Source organism: Lepisosteus platostomus, chromosome 7 (genome assembly GCF_059453375.1).
Source record: "Lepisosteus platostomus isolate fLepPlt1 chromosome 7, fLepPlt1.hap1, whole genome shotgun sequence".
Taxonomy (NCBI): domain Eukaryota; kingdom Metazoa; phylum Chordata; class Actinopteri; order Semionotiformes; family Lepisosteidae; genus Lepisosteus; species Lepisosteus platostomus.
The window spans coordinates 58599939-58627123 of record NC_142617.1 but is presented as its reverse complement, the minus strand read 5'-3'; the positions used below and the strand labels follow the sequence as shown (position 1 = coordinate 58627123).

Genomic DNA, 27185 nt, shown 5'->3' with positions numbered 1-27185 from the left:
AATGCAGCTATGTGCACTACACTTGTTTAGCCTTCTCTGCAGTTGAAGTGCAGGTAATTGCATAGGCAATTAGTTCTGTTTGGACTGTTGTACCATGTAACACATTATCCGGCGCTGTCCATCATTGAATTGATATATAATTTAACTTTTTATTATAACAAAGCAGTGATACATTTCTGCTTCAAAAAACTAATTAAGCAAACAGTTAAGTAATGGTTTATAATTAGCGATTAAATGCTTTTCGACACTGAGTTTGCTGCTTCTTCCACCCGTACACTGTTATACAGTACATCCATATAACCGGAGTAACCAGAGATTGCAGATCTTTCTCTGTGCAGAGATACTGATGCATTACACTGTGTCCCAATCCACATACTCAGAGGACACTAATGGGTCAAGGCCTCAATCCATGCATCCACTTTCTAACCTCTTCATCCTATTCAGGGTTATACTGTAGGCTCTAAGCTGGACCCTCGTTTGGCAAGCGAATGGTGCAAGGTGGGATACACCCTGAATGGGATGTCAGGCCATCGCAAGGCACACAGAGGCATAAGCACACACATGCTCACACCAGGTCCAGTTTTCCCAGATGCTAATTAAACTTCCCATATGGTTTTGAACTGTGGGAGCATCCAGGGCAAAACCACATGGGAAAAATATACAGTACCATCTCCACACAGATAACACCCCAGGATTTGGATTGAACCCAGGGCTCCAGCACTGCAAGGTAGCAAGTCTAACCACTGTACCAATGGCCCAACCTTAACCCCAATAGTAAATGCTTTCATCTTTACTTGCTTATAAGCCTGACCTGTTTGAGCCGCAGCCTCAGCCTTGCAAGTTTTGCACATTTCAAATGCTCATTAGCGTAGGTTTGTGGTTCAAATGCAGTAGAACCCCTGATATCATTGTAATTCTCTGAGAGCAAGTGGATCACAGATAGAAAAGCAACACATGTGATTTACATGTGATTTTGTCGTGCAGCCTATGTTATTTTTGCAGTTATATTGCACCACTTGGATACAGTAATTAATACAGAGATGTTAAGTGACTGGAGATAGCAGGGACTGTGGCAGACATTATGACCTTCGTAGCTGGAAGTGAGCACTCCCCTTACTGAGCAATCCAAAAGAAATGATGGAGCCCTCTGATAACAGGATTACCAATGTGCTACAGAGCTGCACTACAGGTACTGGAGCATTATCGTAAGAGCCTCTGACAGCTCTTGCAGCATAACAGCTGGTTTGCTGTAAGTCATATTTATGTGGAAATAACATCACACAATACATTAAGGCTTTAGAAGCACATGTCAAGAGCTTTACTAAATAGTTGGATTCCTCTTGTTTAAACTGAAACATGAATAGACACCATTCGTGAGGTCCATTTGTCCATTTTTGATATCTTGAAAAGATATCGCTTCACTTGTTTCTTCTTTAACTGGCTCAGTGAGTCAGTAACTGGCACCAGTGGCATGAAGGTCTGCTAGATGTGAACACCCAATGGGCCAGTAGACTGGAATGGTTCACTACAGATGGCCTTTTTATGTTTTCAGTGGGGCTTGTATGAGTGCTGCACTAAATGAAGAGGCTTCACAATAAGGCATGCAGTTACAGTACAGTATACTGCAGACGAGATGACAGAAAGTGTGGGTTTCGTCAACCCAGTGAAGGGCACAAGTGGAAACCATGTGCAAGTGCTTCTAAAATGGCAAACTCTTCTTTACCCAATGGGTTGTGGGAGTCTGGACCAAACTACACAGCCAAGTTTTTAAAACCTTTAATGTTCTTTCCTGTCTTCCTTCAAGAAATGACTGGAGGAGAACTTTGGATCAATTAGCTACTGACTACCAAATGGACTAGATACATTGAGTGGCCTCCTCTCATTTATAATCATTCTTATGTCCTTACTGTATGTCCTGTGGCTCCACAGTAAAAAGAATTACCTTTTTTTCAAAAGATCCTTAAATCTCACAAAACAGAATGTGCTCTTTAGATCCAATTGGATCTGAACGTACAATGTAAGACCTGACTCTGTGCATCACAGATGGAATGAAAGCAGATTGAATAAAAATAAGTAGAAAAACAAAAGCAAGAACAATGAAATAGGATCACAGGATAAAGAATGGTAGACACACATATGTACATGGACTAGATGTTTAAGTGGTAGGAAAGAAGCTGTAATACCAGTTCTGTCTGGTTAGGCTGAATTAAACCTTCGAGTAGTCTTCATGAGACAAAAACACTTTTTAGATTCAATAAAGAAACAAAGAGCTAACTTTAGAAAACCACCAAATTAATTTACAAACTCCATTGCATTCATCATCTCTGTATTTTTATCCCTTGCTGTGCTTGTGAAAAGTAATGTTCTTTCCTTGTGCCCTTTTAAAATAAAGCTGCTGGAAGAACAAGCAAACAGATGAAAGATTATTTTTAATTTCAAACACTGAGTGAAGTTCAGTTCTTCTCCAGAGGGGGCAGATCTTGCCAGTATCACTGGGGATTGCGTAAAGTGGCATGGAGCTGAGAAAGAGCTCAGCTTGTGTCTAAAAAAACACAGAAAGTATCACAGGGTGCATGGAATGATTTGCATGGATAAATTTAAATTTCTAAAAACCTGTATGCACATGAAATAAAACTTTTTTTTTTCTCATATGCATAATCTATAACACTGAAGTCTTCTTTGTAGGACACAACCAAATACAACATTTCTCAAGGTTATGTGTTTTAGAAAAAAAAGAGAGTAAATCCATACTGGAAAAGTATTTTTTGAGTTCATGTTCTTTTATTAAATATCAGTTTGTCAGTTGTAAAATAGAGTTTGTTCTTTCTCATTGACATTTTGATTGCAAGTACAAATTGCATCCTGCAAGCTTAAAACCAGAAAGACTGAGCCAGTTTGTAGGTTGACTCTGTATAGTAAATAAAATTGCATTCAATGCCCCCTTCCCACATGAAAAGCCACACAAGCCAAAAGAACTTTGCAATTACAGTTTAGCTATAGAAATATCTATTACAGTTTCAAAAACACCACTATGATTTTGTCTTTTTAATGCAGGCTATACCATGATGGACTGAGTCTATGCTGGATGAATTTGTGTCTATTTTCTGAATTGAATATTTCCAGAATATTGCAATAAAAATCTTTATGATAAAGTGAAGAAATGAAGATATAGTCACAGATGAAATTTGACTGATGCTGCTCAAATCAGTCACCGTTAAATATTATTCACCCTGGTCCTCAACATGTGCCTTCTATCCCAGTCCTTATAGGCACATTTTATAGTCCTAATAAAGTACAATCAGGGAGCACAGGGTCCTTTAAATAGAAGAATATTATCTGGCACCAACAGACATGGAAACATAGAGTCTTTAGAGTCACCCATTCTCTGGCACGGCTTACATTGAAGAGCATCAATCAATGCACAATGATTTATTTCAGCACCAAAATCCAAATTGGTTAGTATGTGATACTTCACAAACAAATGCAGATAATTTCTTAAGCTGAACAAGAGGGACAAATGCAAGATTTATAATTAAATGAATATCTTTTTGTAAATGTACTGTAGCCTTATAAAATGCATGGAGTTCACTCTGATAATATTTTAGAACTGTCGGATCTCATTGGGTTTGCACAACTATTGGCAGATTATTACTTCACTTCGTTTTCTGCCAAGTGTAATTTCTGTGACTAGACTATGAAAGTATGGCATTAACTATACATAATCAACATTAATTCAAACAATGTGTGAACTGACTGATCTGAATAAGTAATATTCCAGTACATTTACTTAAAGACAACAGTTTCAACAATGTGTTTGCATTTGACAAATTTCAGGGAGTTAGAATGAAGTTAAAAGACTCACCGGAGTCTAGGGTAGGCTCTAATCCTTTAGACCTGACTGAACCTCAGCTCAGACTGGCATTAGTCACAGGGGTTCTCCAATTGATTATCAACTATGGAAGTCTTTCCTTAAAATGTGACACCGTAGTGTAGCACTGAATCCTGTACCATTTGAATTTGAGTTCAATTCACTCTAAAACTTTTAATCTCTCAGAGAGACAGGTTTTGCCCTGTGTTCACAGCACACAGCTTTAAATATTTCCTCACAAACCCCATACAGATCCAGCCATTCAAAATGCACAGCAAATAATGGAGCAGATTGCGTGTATAGTAAACACCCAACCACACTGCACCGCACCGCATGTTTTTTAAAAAATATTGTGTTATGGGACTGCACTACTTTGTAAAAACGCTAGGTGACACAGTGAATGCTTAACATGGTGTGTGAAAGTATTTGGGCTGTTGCCTGAAAACCCCTGGTTTTGAATCCCAGTCAATGCAGACTGTAGATCTGGACTCATGTGATTTGTATAAGTGGCACATCAGGAATTATAATCTTTGTTCTCGTATTCGATTCACATGGCCAACATTTTAAAACTACATTACACCCCCACTGCGAGCTGTGAGAAGGCGCTTCAACAACTTCAAAAACCCTGATTGTGTATTATTTTTTTCCCTCATTGCATCTAACAGTGTGACTTAACAATATGTAAGACAAACTGTTCTGCGAATAAATAAAAATGTGTATTCGCAGATGTTTATGAAGAAACTGAAATATGGTACTACTACCAGGTATATAAATATATTATATTTATATTATATATTATATATTAGTTTATACATTAATGTTGTTAATAACATTCAGAAACTATTTTTATTTTCAGCTATCAAAATATCTTTAGTTACATACTTTCATATTAATATTAGTATTGTAGTAAAACTACAACTTTTTTTTACAACATTAGCAATAGCAAGTTTTCATTGAAAAGGTTAAAACATTTCCAAAATAACCACAGTAAATGTTGTGTATTTTTATTTATTTTTAGCTTCCACTCCCAGTGATAAACAGAATGTATAATATATTTATGTTCCTAATTTAATATTGTTTATGGCATTCAGAGATGTTATGCTTCTGATATTTTCATTGTCAGCTACCAAAATTTCCTTTTATTTACAAAATTGCATATTAATATTCCATATTAAGTGGATTTAAAGATGATAAACAGTAGGGAATCAGATTAAATGAAGCAACCATTTTACTAACTTCTAATGCACCACAAGTGCCACCTATTGATCGTCTTTGGCCAGTAAATCATATAATGTACTGTGCCACGCTGTGTTACAGGTGCCACGTTTCTAAGAAATGACACGCCTTCTTGAGTGGCAGCATCTGTAGTTGACAGCCTCTGCAGTGGGTGTCAGAATAAGCCAAGTGAGCACTTCTCTGTCTTGAAAAACGACATCTTTTCTACACTGAGAGGAATGATTTTTGAGACTGGTATTGTGGCATTACACAGAGATGTTTTGTACTGTGTTATTATTACACCATGACCTCGTATGATGGGGACAGCGGTTTATTGTGATTTGTGTCAGATTCTTCTTATAGAATAAATTTCCCTTTTAAAGTGGCTTCCCTTTTACTGTATTGCCCATGCATATGTTTCAATATTTTTAATTATGTATATCTATATTAATATAAAAAAGGAACCCGAAACTAGCACTTTTATAGTGGCTGCTTAAAAAATAAACATTTTGTACAATAAAGAGAGCTCAAGGAAGGACATACAGTAGGATGTTTTACATTCAAAATTGGCAATATGTACTAAATATATGTGTTTCATAGCTACTCTAGGTGCTAAACTATTGAAGACTGAAGCCAGGCCTTGTGTATGTATAGTATTGCACATTAAATGGCAGACCTGAACTATACAGATGTAAACCTTTAACTCAAGTACTTGTTGCTGGAAATGTTAACACTGCCGTGGGCATTCCTATTCGTGTTAAGCATCTCTAGAGCAGGTGGTTGTGACAACTTCGGGAATGGGCAGGGCTTCCTGTCACAGGACAGCAGGCCATTTCTGATGGTGGCATAGCGGCCGCTTCCATGCTCCTCATCTTCCTCATCGGAGCTTTCCGTGTTCCCGTTGACCTCGTCATCCAGCTCATCCCCACTGTGCTCTCCACACCCGTCACTCTGATACTCGATCTCCTCCACACAAGGAGGCTCATCATCTTCAAATGAGCTGCAAAGGAAAACACAGTAATCCATCGGGGAACTGCTGTCTGTTTGCTGCCATTACTTTTCGGTGACGTCAAGTGTTACCTTGTCCAGAATCAAGAAGCAACAACATACAGTCTTTTGTTGTAGGTCCTTGACGGAAGTTCTAAAATGGCGTACTATTCAGGTTCACAAAGACATTTCTTAAAAAAGCATATTTGTTCCCCAGCAGACCCGAATAATACTATACCTTTTCTTCAAGATGTTTTGAATTTGTTTCTCTTTTAACCTCAGTCAGCTATTATTGGCTATTATTCCATATTTCCAACGATTTTGTTTCATATTGTGCAACATTACACAACTAGATTTAACCATCTATACTTCAATATAGTTTAAATTCCCGGGACCTGATAGTATCTAAACCAATATACTGTACTCAAGGAAACAAGAAATGTCATTCAGACTCAACTGACACAATTCTTGCAACAGCTGCTCAGACAGGAGTAGGACCCATGAACTGGAGAATTGCAAAAGCTTGCCCATCCACAAGAAAAGTGTGAAAACTGAATCAAGTAATTGTAGACCAATAGGTTTGAATTCCATTACATGTAAGGTTATGGAAATAATGATTTCAACTAAAGCAGAGGATCACCTATATTGAAATCATATCCTAGCGTACTGTCAACATGAATTTAGAAAACGCAGGAAAAAAGCAATAGCAGGGACAGATATACACAGACTGTGTGATATGGTGTATTTACTGTAGATGTTTGGAGCTTTGATAAATATCCTCATACAAGATTAATTCTCAATTGGTTTCCATTTGGTTGTACTGTTTTTATATTCTTATTAATCAGCAGTCTCAATCAAACGTAAATATCCAATGGTTGATCTAGGTAGTCCTAGATTATGTTTTTCCTTCACCTTTTCTGCCCTTTTTTTTGTTGACTCTTGATATGGGACTCTTTAAAGTTAAAGCCTTAGTAATTTCAAAAAGACTTTTTTTAGCTGTGATTTTCCCTCGCAGGTTTTTCCACTCTCAGATGTACAGCAGGAAGGCTGCAGGAGCTGTCTGCAGAGATAGGTGCTGAACTCCCTGTAGCGTGTGGGCCCATTACAATTACATTGATTCACAGAGGTCTCCCTGAAGAAGCTATTAATATCCGAATTCATTATCTAACACTATTTACCTTAGCTGGGGGATGGAATGGAGGCAGTGCTGGGAAGTGTGGTCTCTCAGCTGAAGGATTATGTGTGTAGTCCTCTGAACTGACACACTCCCACGCCTCTCAGCACCACTGGTTCATTTCCAAAAGACCTCTTCTGGCAACTAGCAGCAAGGAGACTGATTCAGCTCCGTTTTTTTAAGAAAAAGAAAACCCTTCTGTTGTTATTTTAACTATTCATATGCTTAGTTATTATATAACACTGGAAACATTAACAAATGTACTGTATACATCAATATGCATTATGTTGCAATACAACATGATTTAGAAAATGGGACAGCCTTAATCTGCAATGCTTGTTTGTTTTGGTTTTTTTTTATATCACAAAAACTAGAAACAAAGCACAAAAAGTCACCCAGAGCCAAATACTACCAGGCCACTAAACTGTTTGGATTTAAATGTCTTAGCCTATGGCACAATGTGACTATTTAGATCCACAGTTCATAAAAAAACCCTCTGAAACATGGATGTGGTTCAAGTGGTACAGTATGAAAGGAAAACTCAGTTTAAAGCATGGAAGCCAAGATGTCCTCATAATAGCATACTGTAAATGCCTAAACTTTGTCTATGGATGAGTGAAGCAAAACATTTGAAGGAACTAAATGCAATTTGTAGTGTTTTGTTTTTTAGCTAAATGTGAAGATTTCTCTGTGCTTTTACTTCAGTACTTCAGTGACAGTGGCTTAAGCACACATGCTGTGTGTGCTGCTGGCTAGATTTCAGCAAGTTGAGTTTGCATCTGCTGCCGGTGGCAGTCAGGCTACTGCTTCTTCAACACCTGAAGATCAAAAAAGAAAGCATTTTGCTTCTGCTTTCGGCTTTAACTGCCTTAAGGAAAAGACATTTCTCGGATTGAAGGGAAAGGACGTGGCAGTTTCGGAATAAGCTCTAATGTTAGGGAAGTTTCTTCTACCCCTTGGTAGTAGAAGGGGTGATTGCAGAGTGAGTTGGCTTTAAAATCGTAGTGCTAGGGTTGGCATCTGTGCATGTACCCTCAGAAGGAGGCTTTAACCTTCAGATTGCAGCCCTCTGATTGACAGTCAACATGCAGCCCAGCCACACTAATCAGATTAAAAATAACAGGGAACCACAGGGGGATGTGGATGTGATGGGCAAATTGATTTCAGTGTCTCTCTTCTCTGTGTGTTCATGTGTGCATGTTTTTTTTTTCTACCTTTGGTTTCAAATGAAAAAAAAATGACTACAAACCAATTAGAGAACCTATGGTGTGTTTTTCTTTTTTCAGCTGTAGAAAAAAAAAACATTTTCCTTTCCAGGGTCTGAGACAGAGACTATCACACGCTTATCCCATTCCCTCCCAGAAATATCAGGGCCCCACTTTCACTCAGGGGGTGGATATCAACGTGTAATGTGCAGTTAGTGTGTACCTGCATGCTTCAGTGTGCTCTAAAACATGTCTAAATCAGGACCATGTAGGTTCTAGCCACGTACAATGAAAGATATTCAGTAGGTTAACTATTTAAGATACTTTTAAGCAACACCGTTCTTGTTTCTCAACTAAACAAATAAAAAAAAACAAAGACACCCCAGGACTATAGAGTACTTTCTAAGCACTAAAAAGCATATTTCTCAAAGTGGGATATCAGCATCCATGCAGTTCAGTAAAGCCATATAGATTCTGAAACCCATTGCTTTTGACTATGATTGTGATGAATTTTTGGTGAATGGAACAGCTTTCTGTATTGTTCATTTAATAAACTACCTTTGTTGGTTTTGATGTTGTATATACAAAATAAACACAAACTCACCACAAAAATAAGAAATACTGTATTTCTGTACTACATATGACTTCAGTACAATATGGAATTTACTGCTTTAAGATTACAATCCAAAAACTGGTCATTATTAAGCCTTCCCGTTTCAACCTCTATTTTTTTTCTTTAAAAAGCAAAATGATTGAACATAATTTCTCCATTAATAAAGTAGCCCTATCCCAGCAATTGAAGGGTACTGAGTGATAAAGATTTGTGCTTTTAAAGTGTGAAGATTCACATCCTTTTCCAGCTTGCCTTTTCCTGTTTGCAGCATTTGTACACTGGGCTGGTAAAGGTCATACTGTAGCTCTCAGCCTTAAGGGACAGATTTAAGCCACCGTTAGAAAGTACTGTAAGTCAGTAAAAAAAAATCAGTTCACATCGTGGAACAAGAACAAGGCTTTTCACTAGCACAAGCTGTGTAGAAAACAAAGGGCCTGCTTTTGGTCACGCTCTCAGAAACAGTAACTTCCTCCTCTTGACATATTAAAAATGTCAGGGTCTAAATGCAGAATGTGCGACAGGACACCATGCCCATCCAATTAGCTCACATATGTCTCCCGAAAAATGAATGCAACAGGCAACGGGCTGATGACTGTAATATAAATATGTGCTGCTTTATTTAATTTGTCATAACTATCTTATATAAATAGTGGAGTATGTGCATGGAACTAGCCGAAATCTGAGTTTTTTCTTCCTTTCCAGTGTCTCTTTCATCAGTTTTCATCAATATACAGAGCTCATTACTCCACCTGCCACATTTCCAGGACTGTCTTTTACAGATAATGATATTTATGCAAAAAAATCAGACTCCATTGAATGCAGCCAATCATGTACTGTAAGTCAAATACTAGTCTTAAAATGCCTTTACTTTTTAGTGTAGAAAACATGTTCCTGAGAATACACAATCTTTCCTATATACTGTGTACAGTATATTCAACTTGTCTACCTTTCCTAGTAGAACATTTACAGGGCACACCTTGGGATGCTTGATTGCATGAAGGAATCCCATTTTTTGTTTTCATTTTAAGTGGTTATTACCAGCACTCACCGGAAGTGTTAATATAAATGTGTTTATGTAATTATTGGTTTTAAACTGAAATACCTTTTTTGTAAGATTAGAGTTTGTTTCTCCTGCTTTTCTGCCACAATGTTTTTGTTTTTTGGGATTTTTTAATATATTTCTAGGTTTGATATCTTCAGGGTGGATTTGATTCTTTATCTGTCAGCTCCCTGTTTCACATTTTAAGTATTGTACTGTATTGTTCCTCCCAATGTGCAATTTGTTGCAGTATATCAGCTAGAACCTGGTTGAACAACGAGAGCAATGGGACAGAATCTTTCAAGACATTATCTGCAATCTTGTTTTAAAAATATGTGTCACACCGTCGTAGGACAACAGAGCCAAGGGTGGTGATTGAGAAACAATGTTCTGATGCAAACACAGAAACTGGCCATACCCTGTATGTGCGAATGGGTAACCTTGATTTTTATATAAAAAGTATATAGGAACATAATAAATTATATATGTATTATTAGAACAGGTATAGTGTTACGGGATATGCAAGGCAAAACAGACAAACATTTAGTAACTTTTAGCTCCTATAGACTAACCTCTAAAGTTTTGTTTTTTTTGCTGTTTACAATCTACACCTTCTCGGGGATCTGGTGCTTTACTTTCTTGCATCCTTTTTGGGTCACCTCTGTTATGAAATGCAAATGTTGTTGCAAATGTAACCCTTTCACCCATAATTGCATTATGTTTGATGTAAATAAGCCTAAAGAAGTACCCTATATGATTTTGTATTCTGAGCTGTTGCGGCTATGCCCTGTCCTTGGCTTTCAAAGTGACCACATCCTAGATCACTTTTAAACAGATAAGCTTGAGACTCACCAGCCCGGCCTTCTCCAGCAGGTGCAATGCTCTGCAGAGTAAACGTTATTGAGCTAAACAGGGAGGGCCACTTTGAGGCATTTGCTCTATTTTAAAACCAGCTGTCCTAGAATCCCACAGAGAAAAACACTGTGGAAAAATGTTGATGAGGTTTCTTAAATAAAAAAAAAATGCCTTATTTAAATTCTTACTGGCTTATGTCACTGTGTTTCTGGAGGAAGCTGAATCCCTGGTGAGCATAGCTTTCGTCTAGCCCAGGTGAAAATGTAGCAAGTAAGGAGGCATTAAATATATAAAAAGGAGCTGAGAAAGAATTGAGAGATGAAAATCACCTCGAAGGCTGGCGTGGAGAGGATCGAGGGCCGAAGCGGCGATAACTGGCAGAGAGTGGGTTTGGGAGCAGTTAGGCCTGGAAGCAATGATGAAATAGATTGCTGTTTGCCTTCATCTCTAGTCGAAGCTCTAATTAAGGGATCACAGAAATACCAGTCCAGCCCTCATTTGTTTGTGTTACTCTGCCGAAAGGACACCATGCATCTTCCTGACAGTTAGTCATTATACCTTCATACCAAAATCAGGTTTCAAAGAAATATTGAATTCGCTAACAACATACAGATCAAGGCATGTCTATGTCTATGTGAATATGTGCTTAGAGATTGATGGGAGAATCTGGAGCCCCCGTGAGGGGGAATGAGTCAGGGAAGGGAATAAAAGAAGTTAACCTTTCCAGTTCTGTGTACTGGTGGAACTCCCCATCCCTATTGTTTTCACTGATGACACAATTATGTAGATAATTTCACTTAGCCGCGAGGGAAATAAAGTACTCATTTTCAAACTGCCTGAAACCTTAATGTTAAAGCTTTCTTGTTAAGGTTGGTTTGAAGGAAATATCCCAGCCTTTTTATGCATGTTTGTTTTGGTGTTATGACATATTGAACACTCATGTATGAGCTGCATCTCAAGCAAATTATTTTCAGATTATTTATTCAAAGTTTATTAATTCAAGGATCTCATCCAGCTGTTTGTTGAAGGAATCCCGGCTGGCAATGAAGGATGCTAATGATGGGATTATGAGTCCAGTAGATCTCACTGGTGAATGAGATGGATAGGCTACAATAACATGTCAGATTGGCTACTCATGTTTAGATACTTTTACAATTTATATTTTAATATTTTATGTAAGTTATTCTTTACAAGGAGTTATACTATTCTAAACAGTTTTTCTTGAAAGTCAATATGTAATATTTACTTTTATAATCAGAAGCAAATGCATCTAAAGAGTATATTTTGGTCATCTACAGTATGAGCTATTGGTTTTTCTGTTGTTCAAAGCACATGCCCTTTCAGAGGGTCTAAGAAAGGTTTGTCTTCAGTAAGCAGTAACTGAATCATCATCATCAAAAAAGCTTTTTTTGTGCAGTTTGAACTATAACCTGCCTCTCCCTTTTAAGGGGAAAAAGCCATCTCTCATTGATTATTCTAAATTTGCAGGTCTGGGATTAAAGATCTTCTCTGTCTCTTTCATAGCTTAAAAGGAGAAACAGCACTTGTTTGCAGCTTTCAAAAAATATCGATCAGCCCTGAACACAACCTGTATCACAGCCAGGTGGTTATTATATAATTCCAAGCTTCCTGCAACATGTTTGTCTTAAGGTGAACCTCATTTTTTCACATTTATATTCGTCACTTTGAACCCACTGACAGTGGAGATACAAGTACAGTAGTTGTTTTTCTCAGCCGAGTGCATTCAGTTCAAAAACACAGTTTAAGACATCCATTCAGAGCTCAACATTTTCCTTTTCATTGCATCTTTCCAAATACTGTTTATTGTGAAAGTAATATGAGTTTTCTCTTCAGACAATTACACTTGCTTTTGGTAAAAACCTAGCTCCTTATGAGCACCCTCCTCTGTACAACAAATCTGCCGGTTTCTTTTTTAAGTGACTTTCCGATCTAGCTGTTCTACCTGGACTTCAGGGACTCCTGTACTGTAGATGTTTTTGATTATTTCACCCACCTTTTTTTTAGTTTAGTGCACATGGAACTAGTATGCTCATGAACATGGTGCCCTTGTGCGAATATGACAAAGTACCCCACAATGAAATTGCAAAGGATTTTTAATGCTCAAAAAGGAAGACCTGCCCAGAATATGTACCTGTAAATAGACAGAAACATGTAGGAAAGAAGGGTAAAAGAGCAATGTCTCAAGGGCCATGAGTGGGAGGGTCAGCATGAAGGAAGGAGGGCTTGTGGGTAGGTATAACATCGACAAGTATGTGAAAATATCATCAGAGACTGGTCCCTTGGGCTACAGATTGTTTGATTGAGGATTTATCTGTTCATCGACAATCTTTTCCTTTATATATGGCCTGTGTAATTCTAATCTTTTTCATCAACCTTGAAAATTTGGTTTAATAAAGAAAGATAACATGGTATTTGTTGGCTGTTGTCATGACTTTAATGAAACTGAGATTCTCTTTCCACTATATTTTAAAAACAGAGCAGAAGTAAGAGCCTTATCATTTTAAATTGGGCGGAAATGGTGTGGCAGAACAATTCTAACTCAGCCGATTCACAAATTGTAGTTTTCAGATCCTTAGGCACTATCAAATGTGTGAAAATGAGATTCTTCCATCAACGTGGATCAGTTGTGATGCTGAAAGTGGTGGAGATAATGATTTATGAGGACAACATGTCTGTCTGGATTAATTCTGAGGCTTTTTGTAGATAAACAGTCATGACCACGACTTATCTGCCCCACTTGAAAAGCCCATAATCATTTCAAACTTTTTCCCTCAACAACAAATTAGCGAAAAGAATAGGTGTGAAGAGTATACAGCTGTGCTGCCTTCTGCAGAGACAGCCTCCCAAAAAAATGGGAATAGAAAAAGCATGTATAGTATAGTGCACCATTGTTTCTCACTTGTTTTCTGCGGCCTTTTTTTAAAGTTTACACTTTATTGGAGTTTCCCCTTATGAGTGATCTTTAAATACTCCTGAAACTCATTATGATCCATAAATCACTTCACAACTCCTAAACCCCATACCCTTTTGCTTTAGCAGAACAACTGAGGTAGTTTCTGAGATGAAATAAATAAAGAGTAAGGCTTTTCCTTTTGCAGGGCAGTTTTCTGTGTTTCTATTGTTTCCAGTTAATTATGTGCTGTAATTTCTGTCAGCCTGTGTTATGCCTCTGTGTGTATGAAGTAGGGGCATGGCAGTGTGTTTGTTAGTTTGCCAGGACAACTTTAGAAAGTAGGCCTCGGTCTCTGTAGATTGCTTCCTGCTAAATAAATAACAGTTCTTTGAACATTTAAATATTTACAGGGGTCTCTCCATCTCTTGCCCTGTTCATGTAATATTTTCTATAGGAGCATGCTATTATTTTTCTGAGGAGATGTGTAATGGGCTACATTAAAACTTGATAAGCAGTCACCATAGTCCCTCATGACAAGCATTTGAAACCTGTGTCCATGATCATACTGCCTAAAACCTAGGAAGTTTCCAGAAAACTGCACCAAGTAATTGATCTGCCATGTCAGATAAACAATTTTTCAAAAAATGCTCTGGTTCTCCTGAGAACAAGCATCAAAAGAGGTTGCCATGGTCTAAAGAGCATGAAACCTGGAGCGCAGATGACTGAGAAATGTACTTTAGGCAGACGAAAGCAATAAAGCGGTTAGTAAACAGCCTGCAAATTAGGACTGATGACAGATTAAACCCTCAAATACCTTAAAAGGGCTAGCTGTATCACCATTCCTCTCAGTGCAGGTTTTTAATAATTCTTTTTGCAGGTTTTTCTGTAGCTCCGGGAGCTGTCTTATGCAGATCAGAGCTGATTACAGTGCTATCCGGTTTTTTTTGAAGAGACACAACAGCTTTTCAAGTTCATACTGAACATTAAAATGACCTTTAACTTTGTCTTCAGTAGTGATTTGACACTTCCTTTTGAGTTGTAAAAAGTGCCAAGAGTCACCTGGTGTTTTATGTCTATCATCTGACAACATTTCTAAATCCACATTGTGAAGTCAAGTGGGAGGTTTCCAGAGGTTGTGGTAATGTTCACTTCCTTTACTTTAATACTCAGTAGAATTTTCATGGATTTGGTGTTATTAATCACTTTTTCCTCTTTATTGACACACTTGCCACATGACTAGATATCTTTATTTTTTATATGACCAGAGTTCTTGCTCAATAAACAGTACAGTACATCCATTCTTTTTCTTTATTCCTAACTTATATTAAAGCTGTTCCACAGGATAACAGAAGTTTTTACCAACATCACCATTCACCTAAGCAAATCAAAAATGTTTGAAGGCATAGAACTCTGTTTTTCATTACAAAATCAGCCAAGTTGCACTTAATATGCTGTTGCTTTAACTAGGAGTACGGTGTCCTTCACACTATTGTAAAAAGAAAGCTTGTATAATTAGTCTTCATTATACAAGACTAATCATTTCGTCTGATTTCTGGCATTATCCGACCACGTCTTTTTATACCTTCTTGTAATTATTTACTAAATTAAAAAAATCCATTCTTTTTGTCTGTGTAACTGTATTTTCATCAACACAGTTAATTATTACAAGATGTCAAGCTGGAGGGTGGAAACACCGTTTATCACCTGTAGGAGATGGGAAATTTCTGAATAATGATTTAAATTATTTCAAAAAGCTGCACTGACATGCCTGGAAAACTTTTGAACTCCAGCACTAAAACATTGTGTCTGATTCCCTGTTTTCAGAAGACAGGCGCTGACAGGGAATGGATTACAAGCAGCCAAATTGACTTTCTTTAATGGTCTCCTTAATTTTCTGAGCTCAATCAAGTAGAATGTGTATTGTCAGTTTGTAGAATCACTGATAGAGAATATACAGTAAGTGGTCTCCAAAAGCAAAACTCCTAATGATATCAATGGAGAAAAAAAACAAAGGTTTTAGCAGATAGAAGTAAAATTTGTTCTACTATAATATATGTCCTTTAAAATGTCTACTTTAATACCCACTGGTGATGCTCTGTACAAAACCACACATAATTTCTTATAGTTTTCTCTGGTTTGAACACTGCACAACTCAGTTTACTGCTCTTGAAACTTGTTTGTCATTAGACATATATAACCAGAGAAAGGAGATAAAAATGGCATCCGTCTCAACCTTTATACAAGATTCATGGAGTTTACTGTTTATTTTGGACTAAGACTCAGAATGTTACCTTTTAAGAGCATAAAAAATTGATACCGTTGCTGTAGATGAGCTCCTGGCAGAAAGCCGAGGCTTCCTTACAGAAAGGTTGTTAAATGATGAAAGAGGAGTGAATGCATGTTTTTGTTCATACTGTGTTCCACTCGTCAATATATTTCTCAAAGCCTCTTATTAAAATCTTGGTATTTTCTGATCAGACACTGTCTTGCTTTCAGCTTTTCTGATATGATAATGAGCTTGATGGAAAACCACCAGTGTCTGGGAAAGTACACTCCAGGAAATTAAGAAAACCACTTTCAAGTTCACCGGAAAGATACCAAGTGAACGGCGCTCCTTTTTTTTCTCCTTTTTGACGTAAATTTAGTCAGAAGATGGATAATGGAGGAATTTTTTTGTGTGAGCAGCAGTCACTCACACAATTTAATTACATTTAAATCTGGTGAAATTGCTTTTCGCTGCAGTCAGATCCACTATTACTGTCTATGTGTGAAAATATCGAGGGACTGCTCTGGCCTTTTACCAAAATACTAAATTAACTTCTGAAAGTGGTGCACATTGCCTGCTGAAAACACCTTTCCAAACCTGCGGACCCACCCCCACTCATGCACAGCCAGTACACCAACATTGTCAAGGGAACTGAACTGATTTAGCCATCTGAAATCAAACTCTATGTAAGGATAGAAAAACACAACTTACAGTAATTTAACAATATTTTTTAAAAATCATTGAAATCCAACTGTTTTTGTTGTATGCATAAATAATGATTAAATTAGAAAACATTAGTTTAAGAAATGTGAGGAAATGTTTGCGTGGTAAGACATTTTGCTGATCTAAAAACTCTTGAGATCAGAAAGGTCCAATTATTTTTAACTGAATAAATATAATATTTCAATTGTAAGAGGACCAAGGGAAGGGTCATTAATAACCTGTATTTCCGGAACGAAACACTTAATATATTAGATTTAGACCTGAGCAAGATGGCCGCCAAGGAGAAGCAGCTGACCTGCTTTTGGAAAAGGCCTATGCAGCGAAACAATGAGACATACTGTAGGTGAGCTATATCAGGAAACAAAATATAAATGCCCAGAAGCGGGCTCAGTGCATAGGCCCATAAGGTGAATGCATTTTGGAGGAAGAAGAGGATTAGGATTGTGGTTGAAAGGATTAAGGAATAACGGACTACGGTTTACAGATTATGACTTGGTTACAGTACGGTTTACGACTACGGTTTACGGATTACGAGTTGGTTACAGTACGGATTTATGTGGACATACGGACTTTGGAATTTGGATTGTTTAAGGATACAGGCAATGGATTACGGATTGGAATTGGAAAACAAACGGACAAAGAAACGGAGAAGATCAGTGTGGTGTGAGTAACATCCCTTTTACACCTGCTTTTCCCCCAGTGACACCACAACTGGTGGAGGATGCGGGCACCCGCTGCTCGGGTTTGAGAATTGTACAAATTAAGTTTTTTGTGTGTGTGGATTTCGTTTTGCATGTGTGGTGGAAACAAACAAACAATGGAACAGTTAATACAGCAATTGTCCCAAGCCACCCTCACTCAGTTTCAGGCTTTAAAAGGACAGAAAGAAACTATCCAAGCGCAACAGGAGGCAAATAAAATTCAAACTGAAACTAACCATCGAATTATAGAGGAGCAGATATTAGTGAGGGAAGAATTACAAAGATTAGGGGAGGAAATCAGACAGACCCCAGTAACAGGGAGAGACACCTGTCATGCTGAACAAATTGGGCTCCAAAAGATGACGGAACTTGATGATGTAGAAGCTTATTTAACCACATTTGAAAGAACTGCCTCTAGAAATGCATGGCCCAAGGAGCAATGGGCCGGGAGAGTAGCACCTTATGTAATTGGAGAAGCCCAAAAGGCATATTAGGATTTAAAAGGAGAAGATGCAGAAAATTATGAGACTCTGAAAAAGGAGATTTTGGCAAGACTAGGGGTCCGGTTTCACAATTGGAGATACCAAATGGACAAGCCTACTAGGTTTCAGATGTTTGACCTGGTACATCTGGCAAAGAAATGGCTCCAGCCAGAAGAATTAAACCCAGGACAGGTGGTAGAAAGGGTGGTGTTGGATCACTTTGTGAGGAGTCTGCCTGTTCAATTGAAAGGGAAAGTGAGTGATGGGGATCCCCAGACACTGGACCAGGCAGTGGACTTAGTGGACAGACAACATGCCATGGAGGCCTTGATTAGGGAAGACAAAGGGGAGTTTTGAAAAGAGGAGATTGTCATGTCATTGTCATGAAGAAGGGCATTTATCCAGCCATTGTCCCTGCCTGTCTGAACCCATGCAAGTAGACCCAAGAGATGAAGCCAAGTGTAACTACCTTACGGCATGTGTCCCAACCTGCGAGGATCCCCACCTTACGAAAATCAAGATGGGGGAGAACCCGTCAAGGCCATGTTGGATTCCGGAAGTACTGTGACCCTGGTGACCCCTACAATACTTCCTCGAAGAAATGGAGATCCGGGGAACGGAGGGGATACCTATTACTTGTATCCACGGGGATACAAAGGTACTGTATATCCGTCGGCAGAAATTAGCATCTCTACGGAAAAGGGAACATACTGTTCAACTGGCGGAGTGGTTGAGCAGTTGCCTTACCCTGTGGTACTGGGATGAGACTGTCCCCACTTCCTCCAAATTTGGAACACTGTCCAAGCAGCTAGGTGAAGGCCACTTCCCTGTCCTGAAGGCATGAGGGACGCCACTATCGATGTCCCTGATGGGCGGACTAACAAGAAGGAGGATCTGAACTTGGAGATGAATTCATAAATATGGATTTACCGGACTTGGATCCACCAGAACATCATGGTAGGTTTGGGACGGCCCAATTAGAAGATGGAAATTTGAGACATGCGTCTCAAAGACATGTCAGGAAAATCTATGGGAAGTGGTGTTATGATCATAGTACCTTGAGTTACCCATATTTCATGATAAAAAACAATCTCCTCTATCAGGTGCAGCAGAACGGACATGAAGAAGTGGAACAACTCCTGATTCCCTGGTCCTACCAGATGAAGCTCCTCAACTTGGCCCATAGCCACCTCCAGGGCGGACATTTGGGGGTAAAGAAAACAGCCGAGAGACTGCTCACTAGGTTATTTTGGCCAGGGATCTATAAGGCCATCAAGAAGTATTGTCGGGAATGCCCGGAGTGTCAGAAAACTGCTCCACAACCTTATTATAGAAACCCTTTGATTTCCCTCCCAATTATTGAAACCCCTTTTGAATGGATTGGGATGGATTTGGTGGGACCTCTGATCAAAACCACCAAAGGTCACCAGTATATATTGGTAAAAGTGGACTATGCTACGAGGTACCCCGAAGCCATTCCGTTGAGAGCTGCCACCGCCAAAAACATAGCTAGGGAGCTAGCACAACTTTTCGCTAGGGTCAGAATTCCTAAAGAGATCTTAACTGATTAAGGAACTCCTTTTATGTCTAAAGTCATGCGAGACTTATGTAAGCTATTGGGTATACATCAGATCCGAACCTCGGTCTATCACTGTCGAACAGATGGTCTAGTAGAACGTTTTAATAAGACCCTGAAAGGCATGCTCAGGAAGGCCATGCAAAAGGATGGGAAAAATTGGAATCAGCTGCTCCCGTATCTCATGTTCGCGGTTCGAGAAGTACCGCAGGCCTCGACCGGATTTTTCCCTTTTGAATTACTATACTCTCGAAAACCACGGGGCCTATTAGATGTGGTCAAAGAATCTTGGGAGCATCAACCTTCCCAAGATTGAGCATGTGGAGCAGATGAGAGAAAGAATAAACGTTATTATTCCCATTGTGAAAGAAAACCTGGAGAAAGCCCAGGTTCAACATAAACAAATGTATAATTGCAAGAGAATTTCAGCCTGGGGATAAAGTACTGGTCTTAGTTCCAACCCCAGAATGTACAGTAAATTCTTGGCTTCCTGGCAGGGGCCTTATGAGTTGGTGGGAAAAGTGGGTCCGGTCAACTATAAGGTCAAGCAACATGACAGAAGACGGCAGCATCAAATCTACCACATCAATTTATTGAAGAAATGGCATGGTACCGAAGTTCTGCTCACCCACTTCTCCCCTGACCCTTTGAAAGAAGAAATGGGTGCTGTAGCCATGGGAGACCTGGCTCCGGCTCAGAAGCAGGAATTACAAGAATTCCTATCGCAAAACAAAGACGTTTTTTCTTTGGTAAGGTAAGACTACCCCCGTATCATTTACCTGAAGCCAAAAGGAAATGAATTAAAGAAGAGGTGGAAAAAAATGCTAGAATGGGAATAATAGAGGAATCCCATAGCGACTGGGCTAGCCCAATAGTTTTGATCCCCAAGCCCGATGGAACTATTCAATTTTGTAACAATTTCAAAAGGTTAAATGAGATCTCGCTGTTTGATGCATACCCCATGCCCTGTATAGATGAACTAATCGAGTGATTAGGTAAAGCCTGATACATCAGTACCCTTGATCTTACAAAGGGATATTGGCAAGTGCCGCTGGCCGAAGAAGAAAAAGTCAAGACCGCTTTTGCCACACCTGAGGGGCTATATCAGTATAGGGTTTGCATGGCGCTCCAGCAACGTTTCAAAGGTTAATGGACCAAATACTGAGACCGTATTGTGATTTTGCAGCTGCCTACTTGGATGACGTCGTAATCCATAGCACGACATGGGAACAACATCTACTGTACAATGCCTGGAAGCAGTGACTGGAACTTTGCAAGCAGCAGGATTAACAGCCAATCCAAATAAATGTTGTCTGGGGGCCCGGGAAGCCAATTATCTTGGTTATATGATCGGGAGAGGATTGATCTTGCCCCAAGATCAGAAGGTAAAGTTAATTAAAAACTGGCCCAAACCTTCTACAAATAAGGAAATCCGAACATTTTTGGGACTTGCGAGTTATTATCGACGTTTCATTCCAGGGTTTGCCTCCATTGCCGCCCCTCTGCACGATTTAACAAAGACGAGTTGTCCGGAAAAAATAAAATGGACTGAATTGGAAGAGAGGGCCTTTCAAGACAAAAACAACTCTCTTCTCAACCCGTCTTACAAGTACCGGACTTTAATAAACCTTTCATGGTACAAACTGATGCTTCTGACACTGGAATTGGAGCCATACTCTCGCAAGAAATTGATGGACTGGAGCATCCTATTTTATTTATTAGTCGCAAGTTAAATCCTGCAGAAAAACACTATTCTATGATAGAAAAAGAATGTCTAGCAATAAAATGGGCCCTTGACTATTTAAGGTATTATTTATTGGGAAAACGGTTTATATTGTATACAGATCATGCGCCATTAACCTGGATGTTACAAAATATAGATACAAATTATAGAACTACACGATTGGGTCTTAGTCTTCAAAGGTTTCAATTCCGAACGGTATATTGACCCGGAAGGAAGCAAGGGAATGTAGATGCCCTCTCCCGAATGCACTGTTTATTTTTTTCTAGACCGCCCAAGGACGGGGCTGATCTCAGGGGGAGGGAATGTAAGAGGACCAGGGGAAGGGTCATTTATAACCAGTATTTCCAGAACGAAACACTTAATATACTTGATATAGACCTGAGCAAGATGGCCACCAAGGAGAACCAGCTGACCCGCTTTTGGAAAAGGCCTATGCAGCGAAACAATGAGACACAGCTGAACTACATCAGGAAACAAAATATAAATGCCCCAGAAGTGGTGAGCCAGTACGGAAGCCAATAAGGTGAATGCGTTTTGGAGGAAGAAGAGGATTAGGATTGTGGTTGAAAGGATTAAGGAATAACGGACTACGGCTTACAGATTATGACTTGGTTACAGTACGGATTTGTGTGGACATACGGACTTTGGAATTTGGATTGTTTAAGGATACGGGCAATGGATTACGGATCTGAATTCGAAAACAAACGGACAAAGAAATGGAGAAGATCAGTGTGGTGTGAGTAACATCCCTTTTACACCTGCTTTTGCCCCGGTGACACCACACAATATATAATAATATTTTCTTTAAATGAAAATACAGTTTATATCAGTTTTAAAGTTTTAATTCCATCCGTACTTGTGTAACCTTTTCAATAAATATTAAACTGTAACAGTACTACTACATTTTCCTCAATACTGAAGAAATTACTAGTCCATTATTACCCACTAAAAGTATAATCTTCATAGCTTGTGGTTTTCCCAGGGGTCAGTTTAGTCTCTCTCCTCATTATCAACTGGATTTAAGTTTTGCAATTTTCCCCTAGTGACCAGTCTTGAAGATTATAGCAAATATGAGAACTAAAATATACCACTAAATGGAGAAAATTCAACTTTGTTTACGGATCTAACACAACCTAACTAAAAATGAGAGCTGCATTTTTGGCTCAGTTCATCGTAAAAAGATACAGCATGAATCCAGGCTTAGATGTGGACTCACTGCCAGTTGGCATTGCACAAAATTCTAAAAAAAGAAGTGCTCTACAGAGGTGTTGACACCACTGAGAAAATAGAAAAAGTCCTTAAACTCAGAAGCTGAGTATTCTTTAGCACAGTGAAAAAAAAAGAATTGATTGAAGCATGCTTTTTGAATCCATACAAAGCAAATGAAGACCTATTCCTAAAACACTTTTAAAGTCAGAAAGCATCACAGTGTAAAAGCCAGTGTATTGTGTAAAGGGACATTCAATTTATAAACCACCTCAACTTAATACATCCAGATTCTTAACAAAATAAGTAGCCTATAACCCCATTGAACTGGCTTTTATCCTTCTCTGTTTAATAAAAAATAGCAGACACTGTGCTTAACCAGCCTTTTCCTCTCCTTACTTACTTGCAGAAAGAGGTACACTTGCAACATTTGCTAATGAATTTCAGCTGAGCAAAGTGACACTCCCTTTGTGGGAGATTTACAATAAATTAGCTTGTGTTTTGTGTGTGTTAATTAAGTGGTGTGAAACTCTGACAAGAACCCACTCAGTAGCTCTCTGATGCTTTCTGTCCTAAAGCCAGCTTCGCTTCCTTCACAAATTCTTCTCAGTGGCTTGCCGTTCGTTAGGTTGATGAGTAGCTATTCCCTTCCCAGGAGTTTTATATCTATCCTTCCATTTTATAAACACTTTATCAATTACTGGAGTCAGCTGTCGCCTATCTTGGCAAGCAATGGGCGCAAGGCCTACACAGGTTCCCCGTCCATCTCAGGGCACACACAGACACAGACATGCACACATTTACACCAGGGCCAAATATTATAGAAGCCAATAAACCTTAGGACTGTAGTTGGAAACCAGAGCCTCTGCAGAAAACCACACAGGGAAAAGAGACACTCTACACAGATAACACGCCAGGAATTAAACCCAGGACCCCAGCATTGCACACCAAGCCACCCTTTTAGGTTTTCTGACACCCTCTGTTTATGTCATCATTTGAATTATTTTTTTATCAATGTTGACCTTTCACCAGTGATTGTGTAATTATTTCATCTCTTTATTTTTGTGCTATACATAGCTTTCATGATGGCTAAGCGTTTTCTGTGGGCAGTTCTGGTCGTTCAGCATGTTTTGCTTATAAATATTTCAAAATTAGTTTTTTCTTCATGGTAATCCAAATGCTGTGCTTTGTTATAAGCATAATAATTAGCCAGAAATAGCTGCACACACAGCAGGAAAGGAAGAGATGCTAGAGGCTACAGAGGCAGTGTGACTGGAAAATGTTTCCAAGCCTCTGGGAGGACTGAGATCAGAAATGAGCTGTGATGAAACTTCCTCTTCCTTGGACAAACTATAATTTAATTCACCAATTGTGAGGAAGCATTCAAGGCAATGTCTCCACCGCTTCAAGTATAATTTAGAAGTTACATCCCTTCTGAAAATATGACCCACCTCCACCTGCATCTGATACAGTATGTCACACGAATTCTGAGTGCTGAAAAGCTGTAGCAGATTCAGAATATTTCTCAGCGTGCTATTGTGTAAAAATTGTGACATTACAAGAAGCGCAAAGCCTCTGCTGCATCAGCAGCTGATCTGGCCAACATGTCGGTTCAGGTGACCTCAAGGACTTACAGGTCTGGTACTGTATCTGTGCAAATGAAACAAGGAAGTGCAATGACCTGCTGCATGATCACCTTTGTGTCACGATCGTCATCCCTCCTCTAGAGGGCGCTCCGACCCTTTTTGTATTTTAGTTTCATTACCATGTTCACCTGCCCCTTGTTCCTCGTATATTATTTAAACCTCATGCCTCTGAAGCTCAGGGCTCTGCATTGGAAGACGGACGCCCAAAGGCCCGCCTAGCATCGTTCCAGTCGCCCCATATCCGCAGTTTGAGGGCACAGATTTCTGAACGGCGTCCTGACCAGCTGACTCCAGGGCACGGAGCACCTGGCCTCGTCACTCCGTTTTTAACGTCCTTATTCCTGTTCCTGCTTTTATTCGTGTCTTGTTGTGGATGGATCACCTGGTATTGGATTTCGGACTGCGCCCTGATTTCCCTTTTGGACAGTTCTGGACTTGTTTGCCTGCGCTCCCCCTTGCACCTGGATCACTGTTGGCACTGCCCCTGTTCGCCATTCGTCACTGTGTTTCCCTGTAACCCTTCACGTCACTTCCGAAATTATACCGTCTGCACAGGGTCCTAAACTACGCACTTCACGGGAGTCAGGACTGGCTCCCGTTACACTTTGAACATCTTATGGAGTCAGTACCTTAATATTTTGTAGCTGCAATTGCTGTTAGAGGTGGACTGACCATCCATTAGGGTTATTCACACTAATACCTTTGATACAGTAAGATAAAAATCCAAGAGTATGAGAAAGTGTACAAAAGTTTCGTCTTGTTTATTTATGTGAAAAGTGTTTCGTCTTGTTTATTTATGTGGTAATACTGTATCTCGATGTCCAAGAATTACATCAAGCCACTTCTTAAAGCATGTCATAGGTTGCTTCAGTGGTGTGAAGAACTATGGCCTTGTACTGTATCATCTTGTTGATTTTAAAGATGCTGGTACATACTGTATCCTTCAGGATTTCAAACCTTATATCATCTCCCTTAATGGAAAAAAAAAAAGAAACTGAATATGAATATTAATATTACTTGGGTACCCGAAACAAACTTTCAAGCCATGGTTTAACAGCAGCAAGTTCATTAATATACATATTAGAAATCAGATTATGAATAACAAGAAATTTGGATCAAGTTTAAAGAAAGCAACTCCGTGTTAAAATAAATGAAAAATATGATCTGGAAGGCTACAAGCATATAACAGGAAAATGAGTGGTATGGTTCTGGTAGCAAAGTGGTTGTCTGTGTACAGAGCTGATTTACAGTAATTTGTCTGAGTAAATCTTGACATCAAAAGGATGTTTTACAGTTTTATAATTATGTATAAATGCAATCTTAATCAGATTATTTATGTTCCTCCTTCAGTGAACCCCAACACAATCAAGCTTTGCAATCTACTGAGATAATACAACATTCCTTACTGTTTCCACAATGAGGAGAGAGCAAAAGGGGTGATGTTTCTCAAACATCGCCTTCTGACCTCAAGAATAACTAATCCAAGGTTATTACAATTTCCTCCAGCTTGCCTGATAATAAATGTTAACAGCCTGAATGCTAACAACCTCATTTCTCTCTTAGAAAAGGGGATTTGACTTACTGTAGCTTGTCTTTCTGGAAAAATAATAACAACAGTTATCACAGTCCTAGAGGGGAAATAAAGCAGAAAATATCACGATTTAATAGCCAGAGAAACTATTCATGACATTTTTAGCACCAGCACAAGGCTCTGTATGTGTGTGCACTGTCTGATCAGGTATAAAAGGTGAGTTCCTGATTGTTAACCTCTGACTGGACAGTTTTTTTGTCTGTATCCTCAACAAAACTGCTCTGAAGCTGATCTAAAGAATAATTAAGGAATCAACACAGTAATTTCTGACAAATTATAAAACGGCCTCTAATAATAAGGGGCAATGAGAGCTATGAGATGTGTGTACAGTAATAACAGCAATTAACTACAATAAGCCAATATTTCGTCTGACAAACATGGAACCTGGAATGACTCTCACGTATACACACCTTTGTGTTTTTTAGTATATTTTAAAATGTTCATCTGTAAAAACTAGTAAAACTGTCACCTTTCGCAATCAAAAACTGAATACACTTTTTTTCAGGAATTTCTTCTCAATACTTCTGGTTGTCTTCTGCATTATTTTGTCTTGTCTTTATACATGTTTACACAAATACAAGAAGGTTATCTGCACCTCATGTTAAAATTTTAAACTGAGAGTAAAATACATTATGCATTGATAATCAAATTCCATATTTTCAACTTAAAAGGTTGCAGACTTTTTCTGTTTTCATAAAAACCTACCTGACCACATAACTTATACGGTACATACTGTACATGTAATACTAAGAGCAATCGTCGACATACAGTATGACTATGTAAACTTGTAAGCTCTATAAACTTCAAACATTGCATCAATTGCATCTTTTTTTAAAATAAAATACAGAACCAAAGGTAACTTGCAATATAATCCACTTCTAAGGTTTGCATATCCTTGACCTGTTTTTTTTAACATTTCCCTCATCTCTAGCCATCACTAATTGAAACAATTCATTATTGCAAACTACCATTAGAATGACAAAACCTAAACATTCTACCCACAGAGACAGCATGTTATGTCTCCAAGGTTAGGTCACTAATAAATGACCTATCAAGAAGGTTGTTCATTCATCACATAGTTATTTTTTCTTGATCTTAAATGTCTGTGCCTGTGTTACTCATCATTTTTCTAAATGACATTTAATTACATGTCATTCTCTGTTTTAAAAAATGTTTTTTTCAGCTTTGACTGTTCTGCTGATAGAGCTTTTAGTAATCCGTCCAACGTTTCAATCAAATCCAAAAATATATTTTCAGGTTTAGGCACAACAGTCTTCTATAAATAGGATAAACCAGGAGAAATGGAATAAATAATGCAGAATATAGAAAGCTTTTGAAATCAGCTTTACAGCATGATCATCAGAAAGACAATAATTCATT

General features: G+C 38.6%; 1 protein-coding gene across 1 annotated transcript in view; it reads right to left on the bottom strand.

Annotated features, from left to right (window-relative positions):
- Positions 1 to 4860: 4860 nt before the first annotated feature.
- Positions 4861 to 27185, bottom strand: part of agbl1 (AGBL carboxypeptidase 1) — a 179927-nt gene continuing 157602 nt past the window's right edge. The window contains exon 24 of the mRNA XM_088641438.1: positions 4861 to 6083. Within this exon, the coding sequence (XP_088497564.1) occupies positions 5783 to 6083 (301 nt within the window). The 3' untranslated portion in view covers positions 4861 to 5782. The remainder of the gene's footprint in view (positions 6084 to 27185) is intronic.